At 44.6% G+C, this 23600-nt stretch overlaps 1 protein-coding gene across 1 annotated transcript in view; it reads left to right on the plus strand.

Annotated features, from left to right (window-relative positions):
- Positions 1–23600, plus strand: part of LOC112235076 (inactive dipeptidyl peptidase 10) — a 188470-nt gene that overhangs the window by 77000 nt on the left and 87870 nt on the right. Inside the window, exons 6-8 of the mRNA XM_024403474.2 lie at positions 11805–11857; positions 12204–12285; positions 22801–22921. Coding sequence (XP_024259242.1) covers positions 11805–11857; positions 12204–12285; positions 22801–22921 — 256 coding nt within the window. The remainder of the gene's footprint in view (positions 1–11804; positions 11858–12203; positions 12286–22800; positions 22922–23600) is intronic.

Raw genomic sequence — 23600 nt, forward strand, 5'->3', positions numbered from 1 at the left:
ACCCCGGCCTGAGGAGACGCACTGAAGACCAGATGCACTGAGCTGGCTTCATGGCACCTGGCTCGATGCCCACTCTAGCCCGACCGATACGAGGCGCTGCTATGTACTGCACCGGGCTATGCATGCGCACCGGGGACACTGTGCGCCTCACGGCATAACATGGTGGGACCCTCTCTCTCCACGGTATGCACGGGGAGTTGGCTCAGGTCTCCTACCTGACTTAGCCACACTCCGCATGTGCCTTCCCCCAATACATTTTTGGGGCTGCCTCTCGGGCTTCAACCGTGAGGCCGTGCTGCCTCCTCATACCGACGCCTCTCCACTTTCGCTGCCTCCAGCTCGGCCTTGGGACGGCGATATTCTCCAGCCTGTGCCCAGGGTCCCTTGCCGTCCAGAATCTCCTCCCATGTCCAGGAGTCCTGCGATCGCTGCTGCTGCTGCTGCCCGTTACCACGCTGCTTGGTCCTTTGGTGGTGGGTGTTTCTGTAACGCTCGTCCTCTTCTTCTGATGAGGAGTCGCAAGGATCGGAGCAAAGCGCAGCGTGGTACGTGTTCATGACGATATTTATTCAACTCAGAACACTAAAACAAAAATAACAATGAGAATGATACGAAACGAAACAGTCCTGTCTGGTGACATACACAAAGACAGAAAATAAACACCCACGAAACACAAGTGAGAAAAGGCTACCTAAGTATGATTCTCAATCAGAGACAACTAACGGCACCTGCCTCTGATTGAGAACCATACCAGGCCAAACGCAAAAACACAACATAGAAAACGGAACATAGACAACCCACCCAACTCACACTCTGACCATACTAAAACAAAGACATAACAAAGGAACTAAGGTCAGAACGTGACAGGAAGAAGGATAATCTATGAGAGCTATCTCATCAGGACCATTCGGGGGTCACGGGAACCCAAATAGTCCAATGGTGTGTGATTTAACAGGCCAAAAGCAGCACCTGGGGCCATAAACACTGTTATCACCGTATCCATATTCCCAAGCCCTCTAAATGGGTCTAGATTGGGTAGACCTTTGAGACTGAAGGGCCTTTACAGTGCTGGCACCTTGAGGGCCCATGTTATTATAGTAAATCTGAGGGAGCCAATGTGCTGTGAGGGCCCAGAATTGCTATGGTAACCTGAGGGACCCATTTTGACTGCTGTACTGAGAGGGTCGCAGTGATCCTGTCATCCACATTGGGCGAACATTGTGCACAAAATATGACAAGTTAGCAAAAAATTATATGATTCAGGGATAAATTTGCTTTGATCCTCTTAGGGGTTCAGATGGCTCTTACGTTCCTTGCACAAAATCTTCTGGAGTGGCTTATAGCCTAAAATAATTCCCAACCTGGGGAGTTTTCTTCTTTCCTACCCTTCGCTTACAAGTGGATCGATCCCAGTGGGGCTGGAGTGACAATTTAACTTGTTTTGGGGTGACCGTGCTGGGAAACTGCTTCACGGGTTCTCTCTGCTCTGTTGGTCCTAGGAGTTGCTTAAGTTTCTTTGCTGTATTTGATTAAGGCTCCTCTGTAACCCTTTCAGTACAGCTTGAGCAAAGTTGTGCATTAAGTGTGGTCATGTTTGAATAAGGGGAGTAAACTAGGCCTTTATTTTCTCAATGCAGACAAGGCACTTGTTCTGTAGACAGAACATTAGTAGGGCTGGGATGATAGCAGTATCGCAATACTCATTAGTATCGTGGGAAGGAAACAAAACACAATGCGGATTTAACTTCTTTAGGAAAACAGCCCTAATGTTGGAAACAAACATCATTATGTTGTCACCCAGAGTCACATTTATTTATTTTCCAAACTATAGGAAACAATATTTTGCGTACAGCAGGTACGCTTCGTGTTTTAATTATTGACATGGAAAACATATTGTGATACAGGTATCGCCACAGACCAAATGATTAGATACAGCAACAAACATTCACATGGAATTTCTACTATCCTACTGTATAACACAGTAAATAATGGTATTAAAAATGTGAATTACTATGTGAGAAAATTCACATGTACAAGCAGACCCAAAAAATGTAGGTGACAAAACAATTTTGTATCATATTTTACCCAGAGGCTGAAAGCACCCATTGTAAACCTTGCCATGCAATGCTCCATTAACTGGTCCACTGTACTCTTCTCTGAGGCAGTATAGAAGACCACCTAAACCTGTTTTGAGCCAGTCTACATATTTAATAGTTTGTTTTCATCTGTGGCTCCCAATCTCTCCCTGGCATGCACCACACACTGCCAGAGATGAGGAGATCTCTGGGTAACATCCAGAAGTGTGATCTTCCAAACCTCTCCCATAAACCAGGAGAATCCATATTTTCATTTGATTCAATCCGATTTGTATATCTAATAGGGGAGGACGGAGCGGGCGATTCACCTTGACTGTGGAATAGGAAGGAAGTAAAGGATGGTCGGTGTGTGGAAAATGTAATCATCAGATGATATTTGAAATTGTCACGCACTAACCATAGAGAGCCCTCTGGGTTCTCTAAGATGTATAGGTCAGAGCGTGACTAGGGGGGTTTCTAGCGTTTCCATTTCTATGTTGGTATTTGTATGGTTCCCAATTAGAGGCAGCTGATTATCATTGTCTCTAATTGGGGATCATATTTAAGTTGCCCATTGTTCCCACCTGTGTTGTGGGATATTGTTTTCAGTTAGTGCCTTAGTGCGCTCTGTACTGGATGTTTGTTGTTTCTTTGTTGTTTATTTTGAAATAAAATATGTGGAACTATACGCACGCTGAGCCTTGGTCCGCTCCATTCAACGATCGTGACAGAATATCACACCAACAAAGGACCAAGCAGCGTGTTATGGAGGTAAAGGAGTTTTGGACATGGGAGTTAATCCTAGGAGGATGCGAGACCCTTCCTTCGAGGGAAGCGCCAAGGAAGATGGAAGGACAGCGACAATGCCGGGGTACGAGGCCACAGAAACCCCAATATTTGTAGGGGGGGGCACAAGGGGTGGTCGGCTGAGTAGAGGATAGAGTCAAAGACCATTGGGGAGGCGATGGAGCTGTTGGAGGAGAGAGAAAGGAGAGAAGTGTTAGTTAGGTGTGTTCTGCACCGCACTCGCCCCGAAGAGCGTGTCATCAGTACGGTGCCGGCTCCACGCACCAGGCCTCCAGTGCGCCTCCCCAGCCCGGTATGTCCTGTGCCGGCTCACCACACTCGCCCTGAAGAGAGTGTCATCAGTCCGGTGCCACCTGTGCCAGCTCCACACACCAGGCCTCCAGTGCGCCTCCCCAGCCCGGTACATCCTGTGCCGGCTCCCTGCATTTGTCCACCAGTGCGTGTGTACGGTCCGGAGACTCCAGTGATGGTCTACAGCCCGGAGACTCCAGTGACAGTCTACAGCCCGGAACCTCCAGCGACGGTTCACAGTCCGGAGCTTCCAGCGACGGATCACAGTCCGGAGCTTCCAGCGTCGGTTCACAGTCCGGAGCCTCCTGTGACGGTCAACACCCCGGAGCCCCCTGTCACCGTCAACGGCCCGGAGCTTCCAGTCACGGTCAACGGCCCGGAGCTTCCAGTCACGGTCAACGGCCCGGAGCTTCCAGTGACGGCTTCATGGCCGGATCCTTCCTCTGCGCCGGTGCCCAGTCCAGGCACGGCGTCCAGTCCCGCTCCATTGCCGGATCCTTCCTTTGCGCCGGTGCCCTGTACAGGCACGGCGTCCAGTCCCGCTCCATGGCCGGGTCCTTCCTCTGCACCGGTGCCCAGTCCAGGCATGGCGTCCAGTCCCGCTCCATGGCCGGAGCCTTCCTCTGCTCCGGTGCTCAGTCCGGGCACGGTGTTCAGCACGGCTTCAGGGCCAGATCCGCTGTCTGAGGGGGGATACGTGCCGCACCGGAGCCGCCACCGACGCTAGTTGCCCACCCTAAACCTTCCCATCTAGGTTCAGGTTTTTGCGTTCGGAGTCCGCACCTTTGGAACCGTTTTTGTTAAGGTTTATTTTGAAATAAAATATGTGGAACTATACGCACACTGCGCCTTGGTCCGCTCCATTCGACGATCGTGGCAGAAATGGAGGAACGTGGTGATGGAAATTGTCATTAATACGACATGGGCTTTTCATTGGTTTGGGCAGAGACTGTTCCATCTGTGTGGTTTTATACTCAACTTTTGCAGTGTGATTAGTTGTGTTTGACAAAACGTCTATGTCCCCAGAGCTGAATGTACCACTCATATTCATCATCAAGCTGCAGCTCAAATTTGAGTGCAAAGGGAGTTGAAAATGTCAACCTCCTTGTTTTTGATTAAATCACCATGCTGACCACAAAGATCATTGTGCCCATGTGAGCTTCTCAGCTCTTGAAGGAATGTGGGGAGGGGCAACAATTTGAAACATTTGGAAATTGTCCTCTAACTGGCTATACACACCAGGAAACTGAGAGTTGATATTAGCCATTTTTATCATGATATACCAAGTAGGAAATGTAATCAAAGCTAGATATAAGGAGCACCTCAGAGAGAGCAAGAAGGTCAAAGTTGTATCCCACAAGCAGTAAAACATGTTTTGCCAAAGGTCAATGTGTGTTCCCGAGTAAAACTCCAACTGGAGGGAGTCAATAGGGTTCAAGTAAACGTCACTGTGTCCATTCCTCTTTTTGTAAACAGTAATTTGCCATTACTGGGAACAAGAGTCTGTGATTCTGCCGTTGATATTTCACAAAAGCTCATTACATACAGTTCCAAATGCTTACCTTGAATTGTTTTAAAGAGACAACGCATCTTAACACTCAGGTGTTTTGCCTCCTAGCAAAGGATGTGTTTTCACAGATGTTTAACCCCTACCCGCGTCTCTGTTTCTCAGCAGCTAATAGCAACAGAGGGAACGGATACATTTGTCAAAGCCATTGGAGGTATACTCTCAACCCTCCCCTCACTCGGACATCACTCATCAACACTATTTCAGGAGTGAGGAGCGATTACTCATCAATCTCGCCACTATAACAGCCCCCACCGCCGTCCGTCGTTGCCATCGTTGCCAGCTCCATCGAGCCCTTCCGCCTTCCTCGGGCGTATGCATAATTCACTGTGGCGAAGGGCGTTCTTACCGAGTGAAGAAGAGCTTTTTAATTTGAGCTATCCATCCTCTGCCATGGCATCCCTGTTTTAAGACTCCTTTCAGCTCAAACAGATATATATGTTATTCTCCAAGTATATGTTATTCTGCAAATCATGTAAAAATGTGTCTGATGATTTATGCATATGTACATTGGATGGTGCCTTCATTGATCATGTCCCCGCTTATAAATATCGGGGCGTCTGGATCGACGAAAAGCTATCTTTCAAAAAGCATGTGGATGTTTTAGTTGATAAATTAAGAATTAAAATCATCTTATTTTATAGATGTTATTATTTTAACATGCCTTTCATTAAATAGCAGAAAACAAATAATTCAGTTGACATTGGAGATATTGTCTATATGAATGCAACTGCCACTATGTTGAAGCCATTAGCCCACTACGTTTTATTATGGCGATTGGTTTAGTGCACATCACTGCATTCTGTCTCAGAAAATAGGCAGGCCCTCTGTGGACTATTGTAGATCTATGCTTTGCACTCATTTTGTTTATAAAGCATTCCTGCATAAACCTCCGCTTTACCTTACCTCATCGTTAAATTACAGATTTATACACCTGATTGTTTTTTTACAATTATTTTTTACCTTATGTGTGGAATGACCTCTAGAGCACTTTAAAATAGGTGGAAATGGTGCCTCTAAGGCATTTCAGATGGCTGTTAGGGGACCTTTAAATCACGAATGTGTCTGTTTTTAATGATTGTGTTTTGTTTTTCATGTACGGTGTCTTCAGAAAGTATTCATACCCCTTGACTTATTCCACATTTTGTTGTATTACAGCCTGAAATCAAAATGGATTAAAAAATATATATATCACCCATCTATACACATTACCCCAAAACAAATGTTTGCAAATGTATTGAAAATGAATTACAGAAATATGTCATTTACTTACAGTACCAGTCAAAAGTTTGGACACACCTAATTATACAATTGTTTTTCTTTATTTTTACTATTTTCTACATTGTGGAATAATAGTGAAAACATCAAAATTCTGTAACAACACATATGAAATCATGTAGTAACCAAAATAGATTTAAACAAATCTAAATGTATTTTATATTTAAGATTCTTCAAATTAGCCACCCTTTGTCTTGATGACAGCATTGCACACTTGACATTCTCTCAACCAGCTTCACCTGGAATGCTTTTCCAACAGTCTTGAAGGAGTTCCCACATATGCTGAGCACATGTTGGCTGCTTTTCCTTCACTCTGCAGTCCTAAACCATTTCAATTTAGTTAAGGTCGGGTGATTGTGGAGGCCAGGTCATCTAAGGCAGCACTCAATCACTCTCCTTCTTGGTCAAATAGCACTTACAAGGCCTGGAGGTGTGTTGGGTCATTGTCCTGTTGAAAAACAAATGATAATCCCACTAAGCACAAACTAGATGAGATGGCGTATCACTGCAGAATGCTGTGGTAGTCATGTAGGTTCAGTGTGCCTTGAATTACATCACAGACAGTGTCACCAGCAAAACACCCCTACACCATCACACCTCCTCCTCTATGCTTCATGGTCGGAACCACATATGCGGAGATCATCCGTTCACATACTCCGTGTCTCACAAAGACACGGCGGTTGGAAACAAACATCTTAAATTTGAACTCATCAGACCAAAGGACAGATTTCCACCCATCTAATGTCCATTGCTAGTGTTTCTTGGCCCAAGGAAGTTTCTTATTATTATTGGTGTCCTTTAGTAGTGGTTTCTTTGCAGCAGTTCCACCATGAAGGCCTCATTCACGCAGACTCCTCTGAACAGTTGATGTTGCGATTTGTCTGTTACTTGAACTCTGTGAAGTATTTATTTGGGCTGAAATTTCTGAGGCTGGTAACTCTAATGAACTTATCCTCTGCAGCAGAGGTATCTCTGGGTCTTCCTTTCCTGTGGAGGTCAGCATGAGTCAGTTTCATCATGGCGCTTGATGGTTTTTGCGACTGCACTTGAATACACTTTCAAAGTTCTTGAAATTTTCCGTATTGACTGACCTTCATGTCTGAAAGTAATAATGACTGTCATTTCTCTTTGCTCATTTCAGCTGTTCTTGCCATAATATGGACTTTTTCTATTACCAAACAGGGTGTCACGTTCGTTATAAGGATCAGACCAAGGTGCAGCGTGGTATGCGTACATTCTTATTTATTAAAAGAATGAACACTGAACAAACTATCAAAATATCAAAACAAACAATGAAGCTATACAAACGAGTACTGACAGGCCACTACACATAGACATACAAAACCCCAAGACATACAACACCCCTAGACATACAAAAACCCTAGACATAGAAAACTAGCGTACCCACCCTAATCACATCCTGACCTAACCAAAAAATATAGAAAAACAGAGATATCTAAGGTCAGGGTGTGACAGTACCCCCCCCACACACACAGGTGCGGACTCCCGACCGCAAACTTGAACCTATAGGGGAGTACCCTGGTGGGCATCTACCCTTAGTGGCGACTCCGGTTCTGGACGCAGCTATGGAGGCCCCGGACCGTGGATCGTAGCTGGAGGCTCCAGACCGTGGATCGTCACCAGAGGAACCGGACCATAGATCGTTGCAGGAGGCTCTGGACTGAGAACCCCTGCTGAAGGCTCTGGACCGCCGACCGTCGCTGGAGGCTTCGGACCGCCGACCGTCGCTGGAGGCTTTGGACTGCCCGACCGTCACTGGAGGCTTCGGACTGCCGACCGTTGCTGGAGGCTTCGGACTGCCGACCGTCGCTGGAGGCACCGGACCGTGGATCATCGCCGGAGGCTCTGAACTGGGAAGCAACACTGGAGGCTCTGGATTGCAGCTAGTCGCCGAAGACTCCGGACCGTGGACCGTCGCTGGAGTCTCCGGACCTTGGACCGTGGCTGGAGGCTCCGGACCGGGGACCGTCGCTGGAGGCTCCGGACCGGGGACCGTCGCTGGAGGCTCCGGACCGGGGACCATCACTCGAGGCTCCGGACCGGGGACCGACGCTGGAGGCTCTGGACTGCGGACCGTCTCAGGAGATTCTGGACTGCGGACCATCTCAGGAGGTTCCGGACTACGGACAGTCGCTGGAGGCTCCGGACTGGGAACCGTCGCTGGAGGTTCCGGACTTTGAAACGTCGCAGGAAGCTCAGGACTGGGAATTGTCGCCGGAAGCTCTGGACTGGGAACTGTTGCCGGAAGCTCTGGACTGGGAACTGTCGCCGGAAGCTCTGGACTGGGAACTGTCGCTGGAAGCTCTGGACTGGGAACTGTCGCTGGAAGCTCTGGACTGGGAACTGTCGCCGGAAGCTCTGGACTGTGGAGGTGCACTGGAGACCTGAAGTGTGATGCCGGCACTGGTGGTACCAGGCTGAAGACACGCATCTCAGGGTGAGTGCGGGGAGCAGGCACAGGGTGCACTGGACTGTGTAGGCGGACTGGAGGCCTGGTGCGTGGGACTGGTACAGGTGACACCGGGCTGATGACACGCACTTCAGGGCGAGTGCGGAGAGGAGGCACAGGACATACTGGACTGTGGAGGCTCACTGGAGACCTGATGTGTGACCGGCACAGGTGGCACCGGGCTGATGACACACACCTCAGGGCGAGTGCGGAGAGGAGGAACAGGACGGACCTGACTGGGGACACCCACTTGAGGGAGAATGCGAGGAGCAGGAACAGGACACACCTGACTGGAAAAGTACACTTGAGGGAGAGTGCGAGGAGTTGGCACAGGACGTACTGGGTTGTGAAGGTACACTGGAGACCTGGTGTGTATAGCCGGCATCAATTGTTCCGGGAACTTTAACACACGTTTCAGGACGAGTACAAGGAACTGGCACAGGTGGCATCGGACAGCTAACACGCTCCTCAGTGCGAATGCGGTGCATACTACGCCAAACCAACATCTCTCTCTTCACTCTCCTCCAATTTGATCAACAGCTCCTCCAAGGTCTCTAACTCTCCCCTCCGTTCACTTTCCTCCAATTTGTCCAATAACTCCTTGACAGTCTCTGACTCACCCCTCAATTTCACCTACTGCTCCATGTGCCCACCCCCCCAAAAAATCTTGGGGTTTCTGTGGCCTACCTCCCCGACATCGTTGCTGTCCTCTCATGCTCCTAGGCCAGGATTTCCTCCCAAGTCCAGGATCCCTTCCCATCCAGGATCTCTTCCCAAGTCCAGGATACTTCCTCCTCCTGGGAACGCTGCTTGGTCCTTTGTTGGTGGGATCATCTGTCACGTTCGTTATGAGGATCGGACCAAGGCGCAGCGTGGTATGCGTACATTCTTATTTATTAAAAGAATGAACACTGAACAAACGAACAAAATAACAAAACAAAACATGACGCTATACAAACGAGTGCTGACAGGCAACTACAAAAACCCTAGACATACAAAAACCCTAGACATACAAAACTAGTGTACCCCCCTAGTCACACCTTGACCTAACCAAAATATATCTAAGGTCAGGGCGTGACATAGGGATATCTTCTGTATACCACCCTACCTTGTGACAACACAACTGATGGCTCAAACACATTAAAGAAGGAAAGAAATTCCACAAATTAACTTTTCACAATACACACCTGTAAAATGAAATGCATTCCAGGTGACTACCTCATGACACTGGTTGAGAGAATGCCAAGAGTGAGCAAAGTTGTCATCAAGGCCAAAGGTGGCTACTTTGAAGAATCTCACATGTAAAATATTTGTTTATTTGTGATTTATTAAACACTTTTTTCAGTTATTACATTCCATATGTGTTATTTCATTGTTTTAATGTCTTCAATATTATTCTAAAATCCTGGAATGAATAGGTGTGTCCAATCTTTTGACTGGTACTGTAAGTTTTCACACGCCTGAGCAAATACATGTTAGTGTCACCTTTTGCACAGACTACAGCTGTGAATCTTTATTGGTAAGCCTCTAAGAACTTTACACACCTTGATTGTACAATATTTGCACATTATTCTTTAAAAAATACTTCAAGCTCTTTGAAGTTGATTGTTGATCATTGCTGGACAGCCAATTTCAAGTCTTGACATAGATTATCAAGATGATTTTAGTCAAAACTGTAACTAGGCCACTCAGGAACATTCAATGTCTTCTTTTTCAGCAACTCCAGTGTATATTTGGCCTTTTGTTTTAAGTTATTGTCCTGCTAAAAGGGGAACTTGTCTCCCCTGAAAAGTAGACTGAACAAGATTTTCCTCTAGGATTTTGCCTGTGCTTAACTCTATTCGGTGTTTCCTCTGACACATTGGTGCAGCTGGCTTCCGGGTTAAGCTAGTGGTTGTTAAGGACCGCGGTTTGGCGGGTCATGTTTCGGACGACGCATGACTCGACCTTCGCCTCTTCCGAGCCCATTGGGGAGCTACAGCGATGAGAAGATTTGTATTCACGAAATCTGGAAAAAAAGGGGCTAAAAAAATAACAGTGGTACTCATTTCAATTTGTTGGATTTCCCCAAACATAACGGTTTGTATTCAGGACATAAAGTATGCTTCTTTGCCATATTTTTGTAGTTTTACTTTAGTGCCTTATTGCAAACAGGATGCAGGTTTTGGAAATGTGTTTTATTCTGTAGAGGCTTCCTTCTTTTCGCTATGTCATTTAGATTAGTATTGTGGAATAACTACAATGTTGTTGATCCATCCTAATTTTTTGCCTATCACAGCCATTATACTCTCTAACTGTTGTAAAGTCACCATTGGTCTCATGGTGAAATCCCTGAGTGGTTTTCTTCGTTTCCGGCAACTGAGTTAGGACGGACGCGGGTCTCTTTGTAGTTACTGTGTCTATTGATGCACCTTCCAAAGTGTAATTAATAACTTGACCATGCTCAAAGGGATAGTCAATGTTTTTTTGTTGTTTTTCTTTACCCGTCTACCAATATGTACCCTTCTTTGCGAGGCATTGGTGTACAGAGATGAGGTAGTCATTCAAAAATCACGTTAACCACTATTATTGCTCAAGGAATAAGTCCATATGACATTTTTACTCCTGAACTTATTTAGGCCATAGCAAAGGGTTTAAATACTTATTGACTCAAGACATTTCAGCTTTTCATTTTTTATTCATTTGTAAACATTTTTTTTTTTTAAACAGATCCATTTTGACATTTTGGGGTATTGTGTGTAGGCCAGTGACACAAAATCTCAATTGAATACATTTTAAATTCAGGCTGTAACACAACAAAATGAGTTAAAAGTATTTCTCTGCACAGTTTGCAATGCATTTGCCATGCAGTACAATAACACTCCTGTCAGATAATGTTCCTTGGTCTATATTTGAACTATGTGGAGCATGTCATCATTATGAAACACTGCAACATTGAGGCTGTTTCCTTCCCCGTGTACGGTCTGAATGCTATTATCATGTAAGGCACAGCTTCTCTAGGGGAATCCAGACAGATTTACTCACACCCCAGACCATTTGGATTCTCTCTCTCTCTCTCCTCTCTCTCAGGCTTTCAGACCCGAAGTCATGGGGGTTCCATGATCAGTTTCTCAGATGGAATTAAAATGTCTCATCTCGCAGCTGTCAACCATGCAAATCACATTGTCCACATAATCTATTTGTGAAAACAGCTACTGGTCTATTCTATTTGATGCCTTTCTCTGCCTGTTTTTATGATGTTTTTATCAGCCAAACTGCCTCCATCGTTAATGTTTTGTGCAGTAATCTCCTCTTTCTTTTCTCTCTTTTGTTCTAGGTTTACCGGCATTCATACATGGCCTCATATAGCATTTATAACATTCACACAAGGTATGTTTCATGTGCTTGTTTACCATGTGTTTGTCTACTTGTCAAGACAATCTCTTCTAAGGCAGTTTAGCTCAGGTGGATGCTAAGAGCCTGGTGAATCCACAACAAACAATGAAATGCAATATTTTGTCCGTCATGACCTTTTAAATGTCAATATTTATGATAAAACATTGTTTTGAAGTGGGCTTTTTTACATTTGACCTCGTCGTCATTTAGCAGATGCTCTCATCCAGAGCGACTTACAGTTAGAGTTACCAGTGTATCCGGAAGTTAAAGGTGTATCAATGTAAATGCCTTCCACTGCTCTATGTAGCAGTCTTACTGGTTACTTACTGTTGTTTTTCAGGGAGGTATGGGAGTTGGACCCTCCGGAGGTGCTTAACTCTGTTCTGCAGTACGCTGAATGGGGAGTGCAGGGCCAGCAACTGGTAAGTCAAAGATGAGCTGCCACTCCTACATGCAACCCTCCCATATCACACCTGTTACCATTGGGAATAATGCAACAGGCATAGTTTGTGATTTTTCACGTGCCCGGAAGAAGGGTGGTTAAAGTCACAATCCTATGTGACATTCCTTTTGAATATTACTCCAACTAGGAAGTTTGCATTCTTGGCGTAATGGCTAACGTACTGGGTTGATAGTTGGTAGACCCAGGTTTGAGTCACAGGCAGGAAAAGAACTCTAGACCACCTTTACTCCACACACGGAGATGTATACTGTACAAAGCTCTCACCCGCCCTCCATTTGGCAAATCTGACCATAATTCTATCCTACTGATTCCTGCTTACAAGCAAAACTAAAGCAGGCAGTACCTATGACTCGCTCAATACAGAAGTGGTCAGATGACGCGGATGCTACGCCACAAGACTTTTTTGCTGGCACAGACTGGAATATGTTCTGGAATTCATCCAATGGCATTGAGGAGCACACCACCTCAGTCATCGGCTTCATCATTAAGTACATCGACGATGTCGTCCCCACAGTGACTGTACTTACATATCCCAGCCAGAAGCCATGGATTACAGGCAACATCCGCATCGAGCTAAAGGCTAGAACTGCCACTTTCAATGAACGAGAGACTAATCCAGACACTTATAACAAATCCGCTATGCCCTCAGACGAACCATCAAACAAGCAAAGCATCAATACAGGATTAAGATTGAATCCTACTTACACCGGCTCTGACGCTCGTCGGATGTGACAGGGCATGAAAACTATTAAAGACTACAAAGGGAAAGCCAGACGCGAGCTGCCCAGTGACGCGAGCCTACCAGATGAGCTAAATGCCTTTTATGATCGTTTTGAGGCATTGCAACACTGAAGCATGAATGAGAGCACCAGCTGTTCTGGATGACTGTGTGATAACGCTCTTGGTAGCCAATGTGAGCAAGACCTTTAAACAGGTCAACATTAAGAAAACCGTGGGGCCAGACAGATTACCAGAACGTGTACTCAAAGCATGAGATGACCAACTGTCAAGTGTCTTCACTGATATTTTCATCCTCTCCCCTCTGTAATTCCTACATGTTTCAATCAGACCACCATAGTCCCTGTGCCCAAGGAAGGGAAGGTAACCTGCCTAAATGATTACCGTCCCTTAGCATTCACGTCGGTAGCCATGACGTGCTTTGAAAGCCTGGTCATGGCTCACATCAACAGCATCCTCTATGACACCCTAAACCCTCACAATCTCACTCCACACTGCCCTTTCCAACCTGGACAAAAGGAACACCTATGTAAGAATGCTGTTCATTGACTATAGCTCAGCTTTCAACACCATAGAAAGCCCACAAAGCTCATCACCAAACTAGGGACCCTGGACCTAAACACCTCCCCTGCAACTGGATCCTGGACTTCCTGACGGGCCGTCCCCAGGAGTTAAGGGTAGGAAACCACACGTCTGCCATGTTGATCCTCAATGCTGGGGCCCCTCAGGGGTGTGTACTTAGTCCCCTCCTGTACTCCCTGTTCACCTACGACTGTGTGGCCAAACATGACTCCAACACCATCATTAAGTTTGCTGACGACACAACAGTCACCGACAACGATGAGAAAGCCTATAGGGAGGAGGTCAGAGAACTGGCAGTGTGGTGCCAGGATAACAACCTCTCCCTCAATGTGAGCAAGACAATGGAGCTGATCGTGGACTACAGGAAAAGGCGGGCAGAACAGGCCCCCATTAACACCAACAGGGCTGTAGTGGAGCGGGTCGAGAGTTTCAATTCACCAACGAGTCCCACATCACCAATGAACTATCATGGTCCAAACACACCAAGACAGTTGTGAAGAGGGCACGACAAAACCTTTTACCCCTCAAGAGTCTGAAAAGATTTGGCATGGATCCCCAGATCCTCAAAAAGTTATACAGCTGCACCGTGAAGAGCATCGTGACCGGTTGCATCACCGCCTGGTTTGGCAACTGCTCAGCATCTGTTCATAAGGTGCTACAGAAGCTAGTGCGTATGGCCCAGTACATGGGGCCAAGCTTCCTGCCATCCAGGACCTATATAATAGGCGGTGTCAGAGGAAAGCCCATAAAATTGTCAGACTCCAGTCACCCAAGTCATAGACTATTTTGTCTGCTACCGCAAGGCAAGCGGTACCGGAGAACCAAGTCTAGGACCAAAAGGCTCCTTAACAGCTTCTATCCCCAAGCCTTAGGACTGCTGAACAATTAATCAAATGTTCACTGGAGAATTTACATTGACAACCCCCCCCCATTTGTTTTGTACACTGCTGCTACTCACTGTTTATTATCTATGCATAGTCACTTGAACCCTATCTACATGTACAAATTACCTAAACTAACCTATACCCCCGCACACTGACTCGGTTCCGTTACTCCCTGTAAAAAACCTTGGTATTGTTATTTTATTGTGTTACTCTTTATAATTGTTTACTTTAGTTTATTTGGTAACTATTTTCTCAACTCTTTTTGAATTGCACTGTTGGTTAAGGGCTCGTAAGTAAGTAAGCATTCAATCAATGAATCACATGTATTTATAAAGCCCTTTTTACATCAACCGATGTCACAATGTGCTGTACAGAAACCCAGCCTAAAGCCCCAAACAGCAAGCAATGCAGATGTAGAAGCACATTGGCTAGGAAAAACTCCCTAGAAAGGCCAGAATCTATGAAGAAACCTAGAGAGGAACCAGGCTCTGAGGGGTGGCCAGTCCTCTTCAGGCTGTGCCGGGTGGAGATTATAACAGAACATGGCCAAGATGTTCAAACATTCATAGATGACCAGCAGGGTCAGATAATGATAATCACAGTGGTTGTAGAGGGTGCAACAGGTCAGCACCTCAGGAGTAAATGTCAGTTGTCTTTTCATAGCCGATCATTCAGAGTTAGAGACAGCAAGTGCGAAGAGAGAGTCCAAAACAGCAAAACAGCTACCTTGTCAGCTACCTTGTCAGGGCATGGTCCTAGGGCTCAGGTCCTCCGAGTGAAGAGAGAGAGAAAAAGAGATAGAAAGAGAGAGAGAATTAGAGGGAGCATACTTAAATTCACCCAGGACACCGGATACGACAGGAGAAATACTCCAGATATAACAGACTGACACTAGCCCCCCAACACATAAACTATTGCAGCATAAATACTGGAGGCTGAGACAGGAGGGGTCGGGAGACACTGTGGCCCTGTCCAACGATACCCACGGACAGGGCAAACAGGCTGGGTATAACCTCACCCACTTTGCCAAGGCACAGCCCCCACACCACCAGAGGGATCTCTTCAACCACCAACCTACTACCCGGAGACAAGGGCAGAGTGTAGCCCACGAAGATCTCCCCCATGGCATGAACCCGAGGGAGGCGCCAACCCGGACAGGATGATCACGTCAGTGATTCAACCCACTCAAATGACGCACCCCTCCTAGGGACGGCAGGGAAGAACAACAGTAAGCCAGTGACTCAGCCCCCATAATAGGGTTTATAGGCAGAGAATCCCAGTGGAGAGAGGGGAACCGGCCAAGCAGAAACAGCAAGGGCGGTTCGTCGCTCCAGTGCCTTTCCGTTCACCTCCACGCCCCTAGGCCAGACTACACTCAATCATAGGATCTACGGTAGAGATTAGTCTTCAATAAAGACTTGAAGTTTGGGACCGAGTCTACGTCTCTCACATGGGTAGGCAGACCATTACATAAAAATTGAGCTCTATAGGAGGAAGCCCTACATCCAGCTGTTTGCTTAGAAATTCTAGGGACAGTAAGGAGGCCTGTGTCTCTTGACCGTAGCGTATGTGTAGGTATGTACGGCAGGAAATCAGAACGACAGTTAGGAGCAAGCCCATGTAATGCTTTGTAGGTTAGCAGTAAAACCTTGAAATCAATCCTAGCCTTAACAGGAAGCCAGTGTAGAGATGCTAGCACTTGAGTAATATGGTTCTAGTCAGGATTCTAGCAGCCGTGTTTAGCACTGACTGAAGTTTATTTAGTGCTTTATTCGGTTAGCTGGAAAGTAGAGCCTTGCAGTAGTCTAATCTAGAAATGACAAAAGCATGGATACATTTTTCTGCCACATTTTTGGACAGAAAGTTTCTGATTTTTGCGATGTTTACGAAGATGCCAAAAAGCTGTCCTTGAACTATTCTTGATATGTTCGTCAAAAGAGATCAGGGTCGAGAGTAACGCTGAGGTCCTTCACAGTTTTATTTGAGATGAATGTACAACCATCAATATTAATTGTCAGATCCAACAGAATATCTCTTTGTTTCTTGGGACCTAGAACTAGCGTCTCTGTTTTGTCCGAGTTTAAAAGTAAAACAATTGCTGCCATCCACTTCCTTATGTCTGAAGCACAGGCTTCAAGGGAGGGCAATTTTGGGGATTCACCATGTTTCATTGAAATGTACAGGTGTGTGTCATCCGCATAGCAGTCAAAGTTAACATTCCGAATGACATCACCAAGAGGTCAAATATATAGTGAAAACAATAGTGGTCTAAAACAGAACCTTGAGGAACATCAACATTACAGTTGATTTGTCAGAAGTCTCCATCCACAGAGACAAACTGATATCTTTCCGACAGATAAGCTCTAAACCAAGCCAGAACTTGTCCGTGTAGACCAATTTGGGTTTCCAATCTCTCCAAACGAATGTGCTGATCAATGGTATCAAAGCAGCACTAAGGTCTAGGAGCACGAGGACAGATGCAGAGCCTTGGTCTGACACCATTAAAAGGTAATTTACCACCTTCACAAGTGCAGTCTCAGTGCTATGATGGAGTCCAAAACCAGACTGAAGCATTTCGTATACATTGTTCTTCTTCAGGAAGGCAGTGAGTTGCTGCGCAACATCTTGAATTTCTTACGAGAGGAATGGGATATCCGATACAGGCCGATAGTTTTTTATATTTTCTGGGTCAATATTTGGCTTTTTCAAGAGAGGCTTTATTACTGCCACTTTTAGTGAGTTTGGTACACATCCGGTGGATAGGGAGTCATTTATTATATTCAGCATAGGAGAGCCAAGCACAGGAGCAGCAGAAGCAGAAGCAGCTCCTTCAGTAGTTTAGTTGGAATAGGGTCCAGTATGCAGCTTGAAGGTTTAGAGGCATTTAACGGTAAGGTCTACACTTGTTGTATTCGGTGCACGTGATAAGTACATCTTGATTTGATTGGGTTGATAGTCGGTAGACCCAGGTTTGAGTTCCAGGCGGGGCTACCCCCTGAACTTGCAATATTCTGCATTTTACATACCCCAGTGTTGAAAGTAACTGAATATAGTCCTTGCCTACTGAGGGTTATGTCACCTATTTGTTTGGAAGTTTTTGGGTACTGCTTGAATAAACTACAAATAAGTTGCTTTAACAAGTGTTGCCCGTGGCCTGAAATGTATGTGCAAAGGAATAGGACAGGTTGCTTTGCCCAGGATCAACAGTTTTTTTTTAATTTTTTGATTGTATATTTTTTGAAATGCTGTTATTTCTTTGTTTAGCCTATGGGGGGATTTTCACCCGTAGGATTTTCCCCTTCTTCCTCGTGTAATTGCTTTGTTCGACTTAATTGTTCTCCAATTGAATCCCTGCATGGAGTGCATTCTGAACTTTTAATTAGACGGTGTTTTGATTATGTTGCGGTTGAAAGTGAATCATGTTTCTCATTAAAGTGCAACAGTAGAGTGTGCCTGTTGTCTGCTATTGCATCCCTGTCATGTTTGTCTTTCTTACATGAACATTTATGTTCGAGTTAATTAAAATGTAAAGCCAGAATGCTTAGATAATATCCACTCCGTCTCCTGTATTGGCTTTGAAGGTCTACCAAGTTACCTGGCCTTTAAAACATTTGCATCAAAGTATTACTTTGATCCTTTTAGTCACAGAACGATGTTGTGGACATACAAACATGTTGACAGCTTTCAGTCAGATTATTCGAGAACATGATATTTGATTAACATGACCATCAGTAGTGACATGCCAAGCGCACCTGAAACAACCTGCACTAATGTGACATTCAGTATGCCATGTAAATGTGGACCATTTCTTCCAAGCCTGAATATTTCTCTCAAATCTGCTCATTTTCTAGTACTTTGTGGTGAATCCACAGAGCAGGATTAACCACAGTGCCAAGATGGCAAACTCACTGGGCAGTGGTCGTAGTGGCAGCAGGGTCCTTCTACCCCAGCCCCATCTCCTTTGAAAGGCTTCTTTGAACTTCTTCGTACATCTGCTCAGATACAGTTCTGGTGGGCTCATCTGTATTGGATTTCACTTCTGACACCAAATGTTATGTTGGGTGTCATGTGGAATTCAAACCCGATACCATCCATTTGGATGGTGGGCGCACAATTGTAACTATACACGGCTTTGTGAAAGGCCGGCCTAAATCCAGCTATCAAAGCACAGCATTCTAAGCAGGTTGATTTGGAATGTCAAATGACTCTCGCATTGTACTCCAGTTCATTTTCGAAATAGAGAATCATTCAAACTAGATGGTAATACCTTTTCATTTGATTGCTTTAGACAGATGGGTCACTGTTTGTGGACAGCTAACAGGCTTAAGTATTAGAGGTTTCTTGTCTGCAATTGTAACATTTGGTGTGGCTATTTAGGCATAAATCAAACTCACCTCCATTAGAGGGCCATTACAGTGATGAGAGGTGAGGCAGACAGATATGCAGGCATTCGGGGCTCTCGAGTCGCATAAGCTTCATCGTTAGCCACAATTTTATCTTAGAAATACATGACACTGCTAGTATATATTGGATAGGATGCCAGTTCTGTGAGTTGTTTTGTTGTGTAGACTAGATATTGCATTGACAGCATCCTTAAAGTGAACTAGCTATCAACACAAACTCAAGCCCAAAACACAAAACATACATAGAAATGTTATGATAACGCTTCCTATTTCTAAACCGAAAATCCTACCCGTCTTATTGGACATCTAGTTTTAGTCTTTAGTGAAGCAGATCAAATCAAATTGTATTGGCCACATACACATACTTAGCAGATGTTATTGCAGGTGTAGCGAAATGCTTGTGTTCCTAGTTCCAACAGTGCAATAATACCTAACAATTGACAACTATACAAACACATCTAAAAGTGAAATAATGGAATTAATAAGAAATATATCAATATTAGCTCGAGCGATGTTGAAGTAGCATTGACTAAAATAAAATAGAATATAATAAAGTATATACATATGAGATGAGTAAAGCAGTATGTTAACATTATTTAAACGTTATTAATTTGACTAGTGTTCCATTATTAAAGTTGCCAGTGATTCCAAGTCTATGAATATAGGGCAGCAGCCTCTAAGGTGCAGAGTTGCGTAACCAGGTGGAAGCCGGCTAGTGATGGCTATTTAACAGTCTGAGGGACTTGAGGGTGGACCATTTCAGTTTGCCAGTGGTGTGTACGACGAAGTACTTGAAGCTTTCCAACTTCTCCACTGGAGTCCTGTTGATGTGGATAGGGGCGTGGTCCCTCTGCCATTTCCAGAAGTTCACAATCAGCTCCTTTGTTTTGTTTACATTGAGTAAAAGGTTACTTTCCTGGCACCACTCTCCCAGGGCCCTCACCTCCTCTCTGTAGCCTGTCTCGTCATTGTTGGTAATCAAGCCTACTACTGTTGTGTCGTCTGCAAACTTGATAATTGAGTTGAAGGCGTGCGTGGTCCCGCAGTCATGGGTGAACAGGGAGTACAGGAGGAAGCTGAGCACGCCCCCTTGTGGGGCCCCTGTGTTGACAATCAGCGACATGGAGGTGTTGTTTCCTAACGTCACCACCTGGGGGCAGCCCGTCAGAAGTCCAGGACCCAGTTGCATAGGACGGGGTTCAGACCCAGGGCCCCGAGCTTAATGTTGAGCTTGGAGGGTACTATAGTGTTGAGCTATAGTCAATGAACAGCATTCTGACATAGGTATTCCTCTTGACCAGATGGGATAGGGCAGTGTGCAGTGCGATGGCGATTCCATCATCTGTGGCTCTATTGGGGCGGTAAGCAAATTGAAGTGGGTCTAGGATGTCGGGTAAGGTAGAGGTGATATCATCCTTAACTAGCCTCTCAAAGCACTTCATGATGATAAAAGTGATTGCTACGGGCAATAGTCATTCAGTTCAGTTACCTTTGCTTTCTTGGGTACAGGGACAATGGTGGACATCTTGAAGCAAGTGGGGTCAGCAGTCTGGGATAGGGAGAGATTGAATATGTCTGTAAACACTCCAGCCAGCTGGTCTGCGCATGCTCAGAGGACGCGGCTAGGGATGCCATCTGGGCCGACAGCCTTGCGAGGGTTAACACGCTTAAATGTCTTACTCACGTTGGCCACGGAGAAGGAGAGCTCATAGTCCTTGGTAGTGGGTCATGTCAGTGGCACTGTGTTATGCTCAAAGCAGGCGAAGAAGGTGTTTAGCTTTTCCGGGAGCAAGACGTCGGTGTCCGCAACGTGGCTGGTTTTCCATTTGTAGTCTGTGATTGTCTGTAGACCCTGCCACATACGTCTTGTGTCTGAGCCATTGAATTGCAACTCCAGTTTGTCTCTTTACTTGCCTGTTTTATTGCCTTACGGAGAGAATAACTACACTATTTGTATTCGGCCATATTCCCAGTCACCTTGCCGTGGTTAAATGCGGTGGTTTGCGCTTTCAGTTTTGCACAAATGCTGCCATCTATCCACATTTTCTGGTTTGGGTAGGTTTTAATAGTCACAGTGGGTACAACATCTCCTATATACTTCCTGATGAACTCAGTCACCGTATCCATGTATTCATCGATGTACATTGATGGTACATTGATGTTGAAACGGTTCAAGACATTTCTGTTTTAAAGCAGCTCTTTTTGCTAAATCCTATACCACACACACTGCCTTCTGGAGCGATTTAGGCAGGCTGCCTCTACTCAATGCCTTTGATATAACAGCGGGGCTTGCAGAGCCTGAGACAGGTCAGCTCAGCTCAGCTCCGTGACCGAGTGACTACATAACGGTGCTTTATGTAAGTCTGGCTGATGCAGGCAGCTGGTTGACCTGCAAACGTTTGTTGGTTCTGGGGAAAAAAATACATTTGAGGATAAGGAGTTGGTTGATCATTTCAACACAGGTCTATGTAACACAGATCATTTAGGTTGCTAATGGAATCGGACATTAGGTTTCTAGAATTTCTCTGGACATGGTGATTCCAGGGCTCTTCAACCACATCCATTCAGGGAATGAGATTTGAATAAGACCTGAATTGAAAATGTGTTATTATTTCCCCCTTTTCGTGAATTTCAATATATCTGCTAAATTGGATATGTTGAAAAGGATGTTTCCTAGGCCTTGTATTTACCCTGTGACATTATAGGGGTCTGGCTATACAATATTCGTCTTTCTCTCTCTGTGTTCAAAATTTGTCAAAAGTTGATATTTGATTGACTTTCACATTTCAGACCTGTAGAGGAAATGCCAAATTGAAATGTTAAATGAAATGTGAAATTTATTTAACCGTATTTATTTAACCTATTTAACTAGTCAAGTCAGTTAAGAACAAATTCTTATTTTACAATGACAGCCTATGCCCGTCAAACCCTCCCCTAAACCAATTGTGCGCCGCCCTATCATGGCCAGTAGTGATCCAGCCTGGGATCGAACCAAGGTCTGTAGTGAGACCTCTAGCACTGAGATGCAGTGCCTTAGACTGCTGCATCACTCGGGAGCCACTAATGTCAGTGATTACATTTCTGATCTCCTTGTGTGTCTTTGTGCCCACAGATCTATCAGTCTCAGGAAATCCCACGCTGAAAAATATGAAATTCACTACTTTTATTGATCGGCTTGCTCTGCCCTCATATTTAGCCTCGCATAGTGTAACATGTTATTTTCAGGACAACCAGGGCTTAAAGTTGAACACTATTTGACATAAACAGTTCCATTTATGAATTTTATTGACAAATTCTAATTGAAAAAAAGGTCCACCAAGCAAAATCCTGATTTAAAAATAATATATATATTTATAAGAATGCTGTAAGTACAGAAATTATTTTGCAGTAAGAAATGAACATCCAACTAGTCAGTGACAACTTTGTGGAGTTTGGAGTTTGTGACAGGAACTATGTGAGCTTATTACAGTATTAAAAAAACACTATATTCTGGGATCTCCTATGACCTATGGAGAAGAACCTCTTACCTCCTAACGACTCTTGTGTGGCTTGTGTCTCAGCTTTTCACATTTTGTAGCTCAAACCGTTCAAACTTTACAGACATTTTTTTGTGAGAAGAAGCGTTTCACAAACAACGCTCTAGCTCAGCCCCCCGTTAATCACACAGACTAATGGTCGGCATCAACGGATGCAGAGGAAATGGACAAATCCAAAATATCCAGAAATCTGTAGCTCCAACACACAATGTTCAAAATGGGTTAGAAGTCCAAAACGCACTGGTGTCAGTCACGGTGGGACTGTTGAAGATGGAATGTGATATTTCAGTGATGACTTTCCTGATCTCCTTGTGTGTCCTTGTGCACACAGATCTACATATTTGAGAACAATATTTACTACCAATCAGATGTGAAGAGCAACTCACTCAGACTGACATCTTCTGGAAAGGAAGGGGTCATCTTCAATGGGATTGCTGACTGGCTGTATGAAGGTGGGTATTACCATTTACTTAAATAGACTGTAAAGCTAAAGTCCTTTTAGAAATGTGGCAGGTGTTCACCAACGTTGTCGACAAGTTATTAGGCTATTTGCTGTATTGCAAAATATATATGTAATTGTGTTTGGTTGCCAACACATCCAAATATCAACATTTGAAGGAGATGTATATTTTTTGCCACTGACTTAGTCTGGCTTTAATTCCAATTTGCATGCATATTAATAATTGATATGTTGGATTCACATCTACATCTCAACCAAAAATCTAAGTTGAAGAATAGGACTAAATCAAATAAAACTTTATTCTAAGTGCATTTAAAGTTTGATTTAATTTGGTTGAGAGTGATACTTGAATCCAACATCCAACAATTATTAATTTGAGGACAAAATGTAACTAACCAAGCAGAAAATACATCTACTTCATATGCTGATATTTGGTTGTGTTGGCAATCAAACACAATTCAAGATCCAGTTTGTCTACAAATTAATATTTCATATCCCAAACTAAAAAAAAGGTGTTAAGGAATAGGAATAAATCTGATCTAATCAAATTCAAAATGCACTTCAAATATTTGATATTATTTAGTCCTATTCTGTAAATTAGATGTTTGGTTGAGATGGAGACATGAATCCAACATATTCATGATTCACTTGAAGATTACATTTGAAATCAA

This window comes from Oncorhynchus tshawytscha, linkage group LG03 (genome assembly GCF_018296145.1).
Source record: "Oncorhynchus tshawytscha isolate Ot180627B linkage group LG03, Otsh_v2.0, whole genome shotgun sequence".
Taxonomy (NCBI): Eukaryota; Metazoa; Chordata; class Actinopteri; order Salmoniformes; family Salmonidae; genus Oncorhynchus; species Oncorhynchus tshawytscha.